Source organism: Danio rerio, chromosome 1, assembly GCF_049306965.1.
Source record: "Danio rerio strain Tuebingen ecotype United States chromosome 1, GRCz12tu, whole genome shotgun sequence".
In the NCBI taxonomy this organism is placed as follows: domain Eukaryota; kingdom Metazoa; phylum Chordata; class Actinopteri; order Cypriniformes; family Danionidae; genus Danio; species Danio rerio.
Genome location: NC_133176.1, coordinates 7,722,501 through 7,736,199, shown reverse-complemented (window position 1 = coordinate 7,736,199; position 13,699 = coordinate 7,722,501). Strand labels below are relative to the sequence as shown.

Genomic DNA, 13,699 nt, shown 5'->3' with positions numbered 1-13,699 from the left:
TATTGTTGTTGTTATTTTTATTATTATTATTATTATCATTATTATTATTATCATTGTTGTTGTTATAATTATTATTATAGTTGCTGTTGTTATCATTTATTATTATTATTATTATTGTTATTTTTGATATTATTGTTATTATTATTGTTATTATTTTTATTATTTGTATTATTATTGTTATTGTTGTTGTTATTATTATTATTATTATTGTTATTATTATGTTTTAATTCTTTTTTATTCAAATGGCCAAATTCTGACTGAGGACAGTTTAATGTTTGTGTTATGCGGGTCTGTGTTTTATTTAATTCATTTATTTATTTGTTGCGGGTATGTGCTTGTTGCGCCTGAGTTGTGGGTGGAGTTTTTCACACGGCTTGTCCAGGATTGGATGACGCCCGTGACGTCACTGGGGATTCCCTGTATATAAAGCTGACACAGCAATGGCGGCTCTCTCTCTTTCCCTCTCTCAGCTCGGTGGTGGCTTGCGCTCAGGCGGTCTGGCTGGCGGTGCTCTGCATACCAGGATCCTTCTACATGCCGCTCTCTTCAGTGTTTTGTTCCAGTTAACTTTTGGATTCTTTAGTTTCTTGATGTCTTATCTGGTTTGTTTATTTTGATACTTTGTATTTTTCGTAGCAGGTAGTGGATTATTTTTCATAGTCACATTTTGGTATTTATTTTGTTTAGCGAAGGAAAGCAGCGGCCCGGAAGACTCACCTGTTTTTTATTCCTTTCGCGGGAGTAGTAGGTAAGATTTGTCCATTTAAAAACAGTTTTAGTCATGGACCTGTTTTTTTAGCTACCCTACCTGTCTTCATGTTTTTTGTTAATGTTTTGTTGTCTCTTTTGGAAATGTTCGAATTGTGGAAATTAAAGCTTTATTGACAGGACGTCAATTTTTTTATTCAAGCTTCTGTGTCCTTTCACATGTTCGGCTCAAACCTTGATGCTGTTATTATTCGAGCCAGTTTTGAGTTATGAGTTTTGGGCCATAAGAGTTTTGTATTTGCCTAATAAATGACAATAGGTTACAGTTTTTAATTAAAACTTTAACAGATTCCTATTTGTTTTCTAATGATATATGATTTTATCCATATTTCTTTATTCTAAGTTTTTAGGAAATATTTTGGTACATCAAAAAGCGTTGTTAAAATGACCATCCAATACGCTAATACAGCTAAAATAGTGCTTCAAATGAAGTATTTAAAACTTCATTGTTAAATAGAAAACGAGGCGTATAAGTGCAAAAATGTCCACTTTTTGTGAAAAAGAACCACTCCTTTCACAAGGCTGGCTATGGGCCTGTATTAATAATCACACTGTAATTTTTACCTTCATGCCCGTTGAAGGTGATCTCCACTCGGAAGTGAAGTTGTCCGCTCACATGTTCTGTTGGTAGTCGACGACAAAGTGTGTAGCTCACATGTTGATCCCTTTATTCCAAATACAATCACAGAAAAAAGTAGATCACTAAACTTTATGAGCACTGTAGAAACAAACACATTTATACACAACTACTCAGATGTGTTCTTGATTGCATAACATATGATTAAATACAACATGTAAAAATAACTTTCAAAAATGAAGTCTTTTTTGTTTATGCTTTTATTTTTACAATTGTTTTTACTTCATTGGAAAGAAATGAACTTCAGGTTGCCTGGCGGAGGTTATAACTCTTTCGTTAATGGAGTCTCATACATAATAGATTCTTGCAGATACATATTTAATAGCAAATACTGACCCGGCTGTGTGTCTCTCCAGCAGTCTCTGCACCGGGATTATCAGCTGACCTAAAAAGCGTTTGATGATCGGGCGACTTTTTGCAAATTTGTCCTTGACCTCGATTTCCAAAACGTCTGTCATCAGTGCAACAAAAGTGTACTTCTGCAAAGGGGAAATAAAAATGTATATTGGTGAAATACAGTTATGCTTCTATGAAGGGGAAGACATATGTGACACTCCTGCCAGCTAAAAACAAAAACCTGAGGCTACATTTGACATAAACCTAAAAGCAACACTTCCTTTGTTTTATAAATACTCTCCTTTTATAACTTACCTAGAGTCAAACAGTTGAGTTTTACCATTTTTGAATTCATTCAGCTGATCTCCATGTCTCTAGAAGATTTTACTTTTAGCTTAGCTTAGCATAAATCATTGAATCGGATTAGACCATTAGCATCTCACTCAAAGATAAAAAAAAAATAATTTTGATAATTTTTCTATTTAAGGCTTGACTGCTTGATTATAGCATTGGATTGGGAGTATAATTCCTGGCTATATCGACGTAGAAATTAGCAATTTTTGACAGTCCATCTGTCTTATTTTACAGAAGTGTCAACTTGTATAAGAAAATTCAGACTCTTACTCGAAATTTGATTTTGCACCCAGAGTTAAACAGTTTAGTTTTTCCATTGTTTAATCTTTTTAGTCGATCTCTGGGTCTGACAGAAGCACTTTTAGCTTAGCTTATTATAAATCTTTAAATTGGATTAGACCATTAGCATCTCACTCAAAAATTTCAACAATTTAAAAAAAAAATAATTTTCCTACTTATAAATTGATTCCTGATTATTGCACTGGAATGAGAGTTTAGTTCCTGGCATTATCTTCCAAGAATTTAACAACTGTTTCTATTCCATCTGTCTTTGTACATGATGTAATTACAGAAGTGTTGAGTTGTTATTAGGACAATTCTCAAACCTCTTTAAAAAACATTTGTTTTAGCTTAGCTTAGCATAAATCATTGAATTAGATTAGACCATTAGCATCTCGCTCAAAAATCTCAACAAAACTTTTTTTGATTATTGCACTGGGATGAGAATATAGTTCCTGGCTTCATTGATCTAGAAAATAGCCATTTTTGACTATCCGTCTGTTTTAATTATAAAAGTGTCAAGTTTTATAGAAATCATATTTTGATTTGCATTCAGATTTTGCACCTAGAAGTAAACTGTTGAGTTTTACTGTTTTGAATCCATTCAGCCAATCTCTGGCTCTGGCAGAAGCACTTTTAGCTTAGCTTAGCATAAATCATTTAATCGGATTAGACCATTAGCATCTCAAAAATATTCTAAAAAAGCTGTTAAATCATTTTCTTATTTAAAGCTTGACTCCTTGATTATTGGAATGAGAGTATAGTTCCTGGCTATATTGACATAGAAATTAGCAACTTTTCACTTTCCGTTTGTCTTAATTACAGAAGTGTCAAGTTTTATAGAAAAATTATTTAAAATCATTTACATTTTTTTGTCGACTCAGATTTTGCACCTAGAGTTAAACAGTTGAGTTTTACTATATTTGAATCCACTCAGCTGATCTCAAAGTCTGAGGGGAGCCCTTCAACACTAATTATAATCACAGTTTTTGTGCGTGTTAGCTAATAGATATCCTAAAAACTAAAAATACTCATACTAACATCTAAAAAACATTCATAGGACCTTTAATGTCAGAAGTGTCAAGTTTTAAATTATCAAAACTCTTTTTTTTTGTAGGCGAGATGCTAATGGTCTAATCTGATCCAACAAATGATGCTAAGCTAAGCTAAAAGTGCTCCTGCTAGACGTGATTGGCTGGATCGATTCAAAAATGGTAAATCTCAAGGTGACTTGTAAAATTAGCCTAAAAAAGTGGATTCTTCCTTTAATAAATAGGACAATAGTAGAGTGGAAAAGAGTTGCCTGGTCTGATGAGTCTCAATTTCTGTTGCTAACTTAGGATAGTAAGCTCAGAGTCGGACAGAAGTTTACTTAAATATGATGACTACCACATCTGAGAACTCCATAAATGTGAAAAGGGTCACTAATTTCTGAGGTTAAGCCTTGCTCAAGGGTACAGCTCACTCACTTAAAGAGCGTCTAGTTTCAGAGTCACCCCTATTTGGTCACACCTCATTAACTTCAGAGTTATTCACAGTGGATAGTGAGAGCAGAGGTGAAGCTCTGACACACCGAGCACAAACAACACACCTCATTAACCGTCCCAGGATCATGAGTGAATATCAATTACCTCTCCGTGCCACACAGGGTTGGTGGTGTTGGATATGATGGAAGTTCGTCTCTCCTGGCCGTGGTGGCTGAACGTGGGGAAGCCGTTCCTCTTGCCTGGTTGGATGCTCATTTTTAGATACGGGTCCGGATTAAAAAACATGCCCTTCTTCAGACCCTGAGCCCTGATATCTGCAATAAATGCACATATACAAATTAAACTAGCATCATGATGGCTACCTATCGGTTTATATTTAACTGGGTGCACTAGCAGCACATGACCACAAGAGGGCAGATTTATATAGAAGAGATTTACTAAACACACATCATGCAGGTTCATTTGGGTTATGAAATTAGTGAGCAATGTCAATTTCAAGAACAGCAAATCCACCTAAAAACAATTAAAATGAAATGCTATGATGTTCCAAAATCTGTATGACTTTTATTAATCTGCAGAACTTAAAGGAAGAAATGCTGGTAGATGAAATGCTACTAAATAGCAGTGTGCAATATTTTATTATATGATAATTGCTGTGCAAGTTGACACCAACTTTGCAAAAAAAACAACAACATCTTGACTATTTAAAAGCATTCATTTTGTATTTCAGTGTATAAAACAGTTCAACAAAGAAGTTAATACTGAGTGTTACATTATAGAGATAATATTGCTACTTTTACACTGACAAAATAGTAAAAAAAATACAACATTAGTGCATTGTACAGTGCAAAGCTTTGCAGTGTATAATTTAAACCCAGCAGGCACAGTACATCAACATGATGTCAGATTGACATTGTACCCCAATGTTGTGGGGTCGTTGCATTTTATTTGGAAAAGAAAATCGTCAGAACCCAGTATCAGGTTGACGTCACCCTAAAGTCAACCAAATGTCAATGCCTAATGATGTTACAGCTTGATGTTATGTGGACATTACTATGACGTCTATCAGACGTTGGATTTTGGTTGCTATAGCTGACAAGTAAATGTCATTATTTGACATTAATGTAATCTTGCTTTAAAATGTTGACTTGATGTTGGATTTTGGTCACTTTTAAACAACCTAATAACAACCAAATATCTAGGGGGGTTGGATCATGAACAGTAGAGCAGGGTGAAGGAGGGTGGGTGTGGCATTGGAGGGGGGGTTGGATCGCGAAGTGAAGAGCATTTTCGTTCATTTTTGAGGAGCACATTTTATCCTAAGGAAAAAAGGCCTACCTGTGCACGTGCCTGTTAGACCTCAAAATAACATTGTCTTTAGATGTTGGCTAGACATTGAATTTTGGTCATCTGATGTCACGACCTGAATCTAACCTAATATTAACATCTTGTGACGTTGTGTACCTGATGAGAACGATTCAATGATCCATTGATGAAGAGAGTGACCTGCTTCATTTCTAAATTAAATGACTTGTTTGAATGAATGATTTTCCCAGAGATGGGTTGCAGCTGGAAGGGCGTCTGCTGCATAAAAACATGCTGGATAAGTTGGCGGTTCATTCCGCTGTGGTGACCCCGAATTAATAAAGGGACTAAGCCGAAAAGAAAATGAATGAATGATGAATGAATAAATAATGAATCACTCCACCTCATACTGGTGGTTTAAGTGGATGTATACAGTTGAAGTCAGAATTATTAGCCCCCCTGAATTATTAGCGCCCCTGTTTATTTTCTTCCCTAATTTTTGTTTAATGGAGGGAAGATTGTTTCAGTACATTTCTAAACATAATAGTTTTAATAACTCATCTCTAATAACTGATTTATTTTATCTTTGCTATGATGACAGTAAATAATATTTTACTAGATATTTTTCAAGACACTTCTATACAGCTTAAAGTGACATTATAGGCTTAACTAGGTTAATAAGGTGAACTAGGCAGGTTAGGGTAATTAGGCAAGTTATTGTATATCTATGGTTTGTTCTGTAGACTATCGAAAAACAATTAGCTTAAAGGGGTAATAATTTTGTCCCAAAATTGGTTTTTAAAAAATTAAAAACTGCTTTTATTCTAGCCGAAATAAAACAAAAAAGACTTTCTCCAGAAGAAAAAATATTATCAGACATACTGTAAAAATGTCCTTGCTCTGTTAAACATAATTTGGGAAATATTAAAAAAAGAAAAAACAAATCAATAGAGGGCTAATAATTCTGACTCCAACTGTATATATATATATATATATATATATATATATATATATATATATATATATATATATATATATATATATACCTCTGACAGGCCTAAATCCATCAAAGCATTAGCACAAAACATAATGAGCAAATAATTGTTTAAATAAGATTAGGAATCAATTTTGTCAATATCACACAGCCTTTTTTTCCTATATCAAATTATGGTTTTGGTCTGTGGGGTTTTCGGCTCTGTTTAAACGTGTGTTTATGTATTTTCGGTGGCCTTTAAGACAAATGGTTTATATTACTTGCTGCACAAACTTTTATTAGGGTTGCACTATAAATAAATAAACAAATGTATATTTTATATGCGGCGGTTCATTCCGCTGTGGCGACCCCAAATTAATAAAGGGACTAAGCCAAAAAGAAAATGAATAAATGAATATTTTTTTATGCTTTTTCATAAAAGCAATTATCCATCTGAAGTTGCCTATAAAACTATTTTGCCTTCTTCATCTGTGGTAAAAATCATGTGAATGGTTAAATATGTTTAAAATTACTCATAGGGATTGTATAATCCTATATAATAGAAATCAGTTTCATAAAGAAGTGATTTGCTTGAATCAGTGTAAGTGTGATAAAAATCAACCTTCTAACCTGATAATGTAAAGCTGACCAATTTCCTGCAGTGTTCAGTGACAGACTGTCCATCCACCTGCCCCTCTGCCCCAACCTGCAGAGAACACCATGACACACTATTAAACATCAGGACAAAGAACCTGGCAACAAAAGACTTGAACGAAATGCTTTATAATTCAGATTTTGTAGCACCACTAAACAGAATTGATTAAATACATCTGACTTTATCAATCCCTTTAATAAAAAAAATCAACATTCATGAATAAACATTCACATTAATTCATAAATATAACATTTTTATTAGTTAATGCTTTACATATTTATTCAACCTAATATACTTTACTACAGCTACATTATAGTCAAAGCTGTGCTTATATCAGGTTTAATATTAGCAGGAGAGATTTTCAGGCAAGAGTCATTGTACAGGATCATGGCTATGAATAATTCAGTCACATTATGAGCTCCTTGCTCATTAACATGGCAGTGCGTGATTTATGATCATAGACTCTCATTAAGCAGGAGAGCACCAACATGACGACTTCTGAATGGTGAGATTTATATATAAAATGCACAATTACAAATGCATATTTATAGGGATAGTTTACCCAAAAATGTACATTTCCTCACTATTTACTAGGGATGCCATGATTCTCAATATAATATTGAAACGTACGTTACGACCTACACGGTTCAATACGCGCTCGTGAATTGCGGTTTTCTTGGTTTTGCGTTTAAATAATGTGGGTCACACTTTACAATAAGGTTCATTAGTTAATGTTAATTAATGCATTTACTAAGATGAACAAACAATGAACAATACATTTACTACTGTATTTGTTCATGTTAGTAAACGTTAGTTAATGAAAATACAGTTGTTCATTGTTAGTTCATGTTAACTCATGGTGCATTAACTAATGTTAACAAGCATGGACTTGAATGTTAATAATGCATTAGTAAATGTTCAATTATGATTAATAAATGCTAAATGAACTCATGATTTGTTCATATAAGTAAATGCATTAACTAATGAACCTTCTTGTAAAGTGTTATCATTATTTGTGCGTTTTATATCTCCCCGAATTGACTGTGTGTGCCTGTAAGTCCATGAGCTGAGATGAGGAAACTCCTCCCCTCGAGTAAATATCCAATCACTATGTTCTAAAGTTAGGGGGCGCTCGACCATCATTCCACACTTTAACATGAAGAGCGGCGGTGAAGTGAGGCTGAGGCAACAGTACAAGGAAGCGCTGGCGAAGTGAGGCAACAGTACGAGAAAGCCCCGGCGTCTTTTAAATCTGCAGTGTGAGGACATTTCGATTTTGCCGATGAGTATAATGCCAAAAAAAACCGGTGAACAAAAAATAACTGTGCAAGCATTGTTTTACACGTATAACCATAACTGCACATCTGCAGCGCCATCACCCAGCAATATCACTGTCTAAAGGCAGAATAGCAAAGAAGGTAATAAAGTCCTCCAAATAGCAACAATCCCTCGCTGAATCTTTCAAGCAAACATACCCAACTGGTTCCGAGAGACACATAAAATAACAAAGGCAGTGCGGGTGTTTATTGCTAAAGATTTGCAGCCGTTTTCGGTGAATGGAGATGCAGACTTTTGTCATCTTATAAAAGCACTCGATCCGCACTACTGACTTTAGTCTCGCATTTTTTCAGCACCGAGATGATTAAGATGGTTTATTTATGTACAAATATGAGTACAAATATGTTTATTTGAAATGGCCAATTTATTTTTATTAGCTTCACATGTATGTTTATTTTCAAAGTGTAGGATTTTATGTGTTCCCCAGTTTGTACATGGGCTACCAGCAGCTGTGAGATTTCAGTGTTCATTTTTTATACAATACACTAGGAACTAGTGTACTTTTCTTGGCTTTTAAGTAAAACAAAATGAGTATTGCAATAAATCGTTTTTATTTTTATTTTTCTCCTTAACCTTGTACTGTTGATATTGCCTATAGAATAAAAAAAAAAAAACGTGTCAAGCCATGAGAACCGAAAACCATGTTAAAAAAAAGGGTATGTATTAAACCCTGGGGCTAATTGTATTGTTGCATTCCCTAATATTTACTCTGCCTTGAGCGATTCCAAACCAGTTTCTTTCTTATTTTTGTTTATTTTTATTATTTTGTTATTTATTTATTTTTTTGTTATTTATTTATCTTTTTACAGTATAACAAACAACACAATTGACAAACAGAATATTCAGCCTTAATTGTAGCATCAGAGTATACAAATATAGAAACATGTACATCAACAAATCCAGTTTATGTTACTAGATAAAACAGAAATCAAATGGGAATGGTCAGTATGATAACAATGGGTATTATGCAGGCTCAGGTCAAAGGGTTCATAAAGGGTCCATAAAAACTTTCCAGGTTTTTAAAAATATGTGTGTTTTGTTTTTTAAGCAATATGTTAAATATTCCAAATGCAGCGTGTCATTTATGATATTTTTAAATAATTCAAATGTTGGAGGGAGTCCCTGTTTCCAGTTTAACAGAATACATTTCCTACATACATAAGATATTAGACCTATCCTTTTGGTAAAAAAGGGTCTGATACCTCATTCAAGACCACCCCAAAAAGATATATTAAAGGAGTCTTGAGATATTTCTTTTCCAGGATCATCATAGAAAACTCATATACAGAGTCCCAAAATTCATTTAGTTCCTTTCTTTTGTTAAACATTAAGTAAGATAGCCTGGTCAATGCTGTAACCAATGACTTCCATAGTATTTGTTTTTCCTACTACAGAAGTAAATGGTTACAGGTTTATTCTGCTGGGGTGACCCCTGATGAATAAAGGGACTAAGCCTAGGGACTAAGGAAATAAGGAAGCATGAGGAATCATAGATATGCATTACAGCACAGCTCAGATTAGAGTCCTATGATCTGACGTATTCAAAAATAAGCTCAGTTGCTGTGTTTTTGAATGGGTCTGTTAACTTTAAGGGTTGAAGTTCAGCTGGTGTCACAGAGGGTGGAATGTGGCCTTTGCATGAGCAGTGTATCGTTCGCATATCAAAGAGCTAGCGCATTCTACTTCCTGTGCATTCCCAGCATGCCTGTGAACATGATACGTCTCTGTGGAGTTCAGTCCAACTCCAGCGAGCGCCTGATAATGAAGACTGTAGAAACACAGCCACAGGACGAACAAAAAAACGCTGGCAAAGATAATGTGAACTTGTGAAGTGTGATGAACACACATGCTGCATATGCGCATCAGTTCAAGGTGTGTAGGACAAAAAGCATGAACAAACCTCAAATCAATTCTATATTAGTGCAATAATGGATATTAACATGTTATAATGGCATTATGATGTCATAGTGGTATAAAGACAGTATGAAGTCATAATATTTATGATGGCATCATGACATAATAATGGTTGCTATGGTATCGTGATGGGTATTATGATGTCATAGTGGCATTACAATGTCATAGTGGATGTTATGGTGTCATAATAGGTGCTATCGTATCAAGATGGCTATTATAATGTCATAGTGGCACCTTGATGTCATAATGGGTATTATGGTGTCATGATAAGTATTACAATGTCACAGTGGCATTACAATGCCATAATGGTTATTATGATGTCATAATGGGTGCTATGGTATCATGATAGGTATTATGATGTCATAGTAGCATCTTGATGTCATGATGGGTATTATGATGTCATAATGGCATCTTGATGTCATAATGGGTATTATGGTATCATGATAGGTATTACGATGTCATGGTGGCATTACAATGACATGATGGTTATTATGGTGTCATTATAAGTGTTATGGTATCATGATGGCTATTATGATGTCATAGTGGCATCTTGATGGCATAATGGGTGTCATGAGAGGTATTACGATGTCATAGTGGCATTAAAATGCCATAATGGATGTTATGGTGTCATAATGGATGCTATGGTCTCAAGATGGCTATTATGATGTCATAGTGGCACCTTGATGTCATGCTGGTTATTATGGTGTAATGATAGGTATTTTGATGTCATAGTGGCATTATGATGTCATAGTGGATGTTATGGTGTCATAATGGGTGCTATGGTATCATGATGGGTATTATGATGTCATAGTGGCATCTTGATGTCATAATTGGTATTACAGTGTCATGATACAGTAGGTATTACAATGTCATAGTGGATGTTATGGTGTCATAATAGGTGCTATCGTATCAAGATGGCTATTATGATGTCATAGTGGCACCTTAATGTCATAATGGGTATTATGGTGTCATGATAAGTATTACAATGTCACAGTGGCATTACAATGCCATAATGGTTATTATGATGTCATAATGGGTGCTATGGTATCATGATAGGTATTATGATGTCATAGTAGCATCTTGACGTCATGATGGGTATTATGATGTCATAATGGCATCTTGATGTCATAATGTTACTATGGTGTCATAATGGGTGCTATGGTATCATGATGGGTATTATGATGTCATTGTGGCACCTTGATGTCATAATGGGTGCTATGGTATCATGATAGTTATTAAGATGTCATGGTGGCATTACAATGACATGATGGTTATTATGGTGTCATTATAAGTGTTATGGTATCATGATGGCTATTATGATGTCATAGTGGCATCTTGATGGCATAATGGGTGTCATGAGAGGTAGTACGATGTCATAGTGGCATTAAAATGCCATAATGGATGTTATGGTGTCATAATGGATGCTATGGTATCAAGATGGCTATTATGATGTCATAGTGGCACCTTGATGTCATGCTGGTTATTATGGTGTAATGATAGGTATTTTGATGTCATAGTGGCATTATGATGTCATAGTGGATGTTATGGTGTCATAATGGGTGCTATGGTATCATGATGGGTATTATGATGTCATAGTGGCATCTTGATGTCATAATTGGTATTACAGTGTCATGATACAGTAGGTATTACAATGTCATAGTGGATGTTATGGTGTCATAATGGGTGCTATGGTATCAAGATGGCTATTATGATGTCATAGTGGCACCTTGATGTCATAATGGGTATTATGGTGTCATGATAAGTATTACAATGTCACAGTGGCATTACAATGCCATAATGGTTATTATGATGTCATAATGGATGCTATGGTATCATGATAGGTATTATGATGTCATAGCAGCATCTTAATGTCATAATGGGTATTATGATGTCATAATGGCATCTTGATGTCATAATGTTACTATGGTGTCATAATGGGTATTATGGTATCATGATAGGTATTATGATGTCATGGTGGCATTACAATGACATGATGGTTATTATGGTGTCATTATAAGTGTTATGGTATCATGATGGCTATTATGATGTCATAGTGGCATCTTGATGGCATAATGGGTGTCATGAGATGTATTATGATGTCATAGTGGCATTAAAATGCCATAATGGATGTTATAGTGTCATAATGGATGCTATGGTAACAAGATGGCTATTATAATGTCATAGTGGCACCTTGATGTCATAATGGGTATTATGGTGTCATGATAAGTATCACAATGTCACAGTGGCATTACAATGCCATAATGGTTATTATGATGTCATAATGAGTGCCATGGTATCATGATAGGTATTACGATGTCATAGTGGCATTACAGCGCCATTATGGATGTTATGGTGTCATAATGGGTGATATGGCATCATGATGGGTATTCTGATGACATAGTGGCACCTTGATGTCATAATGGGTATTATGGTGTCATGATAGGTATTACGATATCACAGTGACATTACACTGCCATGCTGGTTATTATGGTGTCATGATAGGTATTTTGATGTCATAGTGGCATCATGATGTCATAGCGGATGTTATGGTGTCATAATGGGTGCTATGGTATCATGATGGGTATTATGATGTCATAGTGGCATCTTGATGTCATAATTGGTATTACATTGTCATGATAGATATTACAATGTCATAGTGGTATTACAATGCCATGATGCTTATTATAGTGTCATATCGGGTACTATCGTATCATGATGGTTATTATGATGTCATAGTGTCATCTTGGTGTCATAATGGGTATTATGGTGTCATGATAGGTATTTTGATGTCATAGTGGCATTACAATGCCATGATGGTTATTATGATGTCAGATCGGGTGCTATCGTATTATGATGAGTATATGATGTCATAGTGGCATATTGGTGTTATAATGGGTATTAGGGTGTCATGATAGGTATTTATTTCGATGTCATAGTAGCATTACGATGCCATGATGGTTTTTATAACGTCACAATGGGTGCTACTGCATCATGATGGGTATTATAATGTCATAGTGGCATTATGATCTCATAATAGGTTAATGGCATAACAGCCTTCATGATTCTATAACATTCAGTGGGATATGAAACAAACCATTATGACATCATAATGCCTCTATGACATTCCAAAACCCATAATGATGCCGTAATACCCCTTATGACATCATACTGCCACTACTACATCATAATACTTATCATTATATCATAATAGGTGTTACTAAGTCATACAGGTATTACAATGCCAAGATGGTTATTAAGATGTCATAATAAGTGTTCTGGTATCATGATGGGTATTGTTATCATAGTGGCAATATGATGTCATAATGGTATGTATGATGTCACAATGGGTCCTATGTAATTGTAATGACATTATGATGTCATACTAGGCATCATGATATGTATTATGATGTCATAGTGGCATGTTGATGTGACAATGGGTATTACAGTATCATAATGGTATTATGATATCATAATGGGTGGTGCTATGGAATATTGGTTATTGCAATAGCACAGTGGTATTATGATGTCACAAGACGCATTACAACATCATAATAGGTTTTACGATGGCATTACAATTGTCATCAGTGTCTTATGGTGTCATGATGGGTTTGTCACAATGGCATTATAATGTCATAACGGGTATTACAGCATCG

At 34.7% G+C, this 13,699-nt stretch overlaps 1 protein-coding gene across 1 annotated transcript in view; it reads right to left on the bottom strand.

The window, feature by feature from the left end:
- hecw2b (HECT, C2 and WW domain containing E3 ubiquitin protein ligase 2b) overlaps window positions 1-13,699 on the bottom strand; it is a 91,580-nt gene that overhangs the window by 34,935 nt on the left and 42,946 nt on the right. Inside the window, exons 5-8 of the mRNA XM_003197612.7 lie at window positions 6,770-6,845; window positions 4,006-4,175; window positions 1,742-1,884; window positions 1,333-1,433 (exon numbers count right to left, since the gene is read on the bottom strand). Coding sequence (XP_003197660.3) covers window positions 1,333-1,433; window positions 1,742-1,884; window positions 4,006-4,175; window positions 6,770-6,845 — 490 coding nt within the window. The remainder of the gene's footprint in view (window positions 1-1,332; window positions 1,434-1,741; window positions 1,885-4,005; window positions 4,176-6,769; window positions 6,846-13,699) is intronic.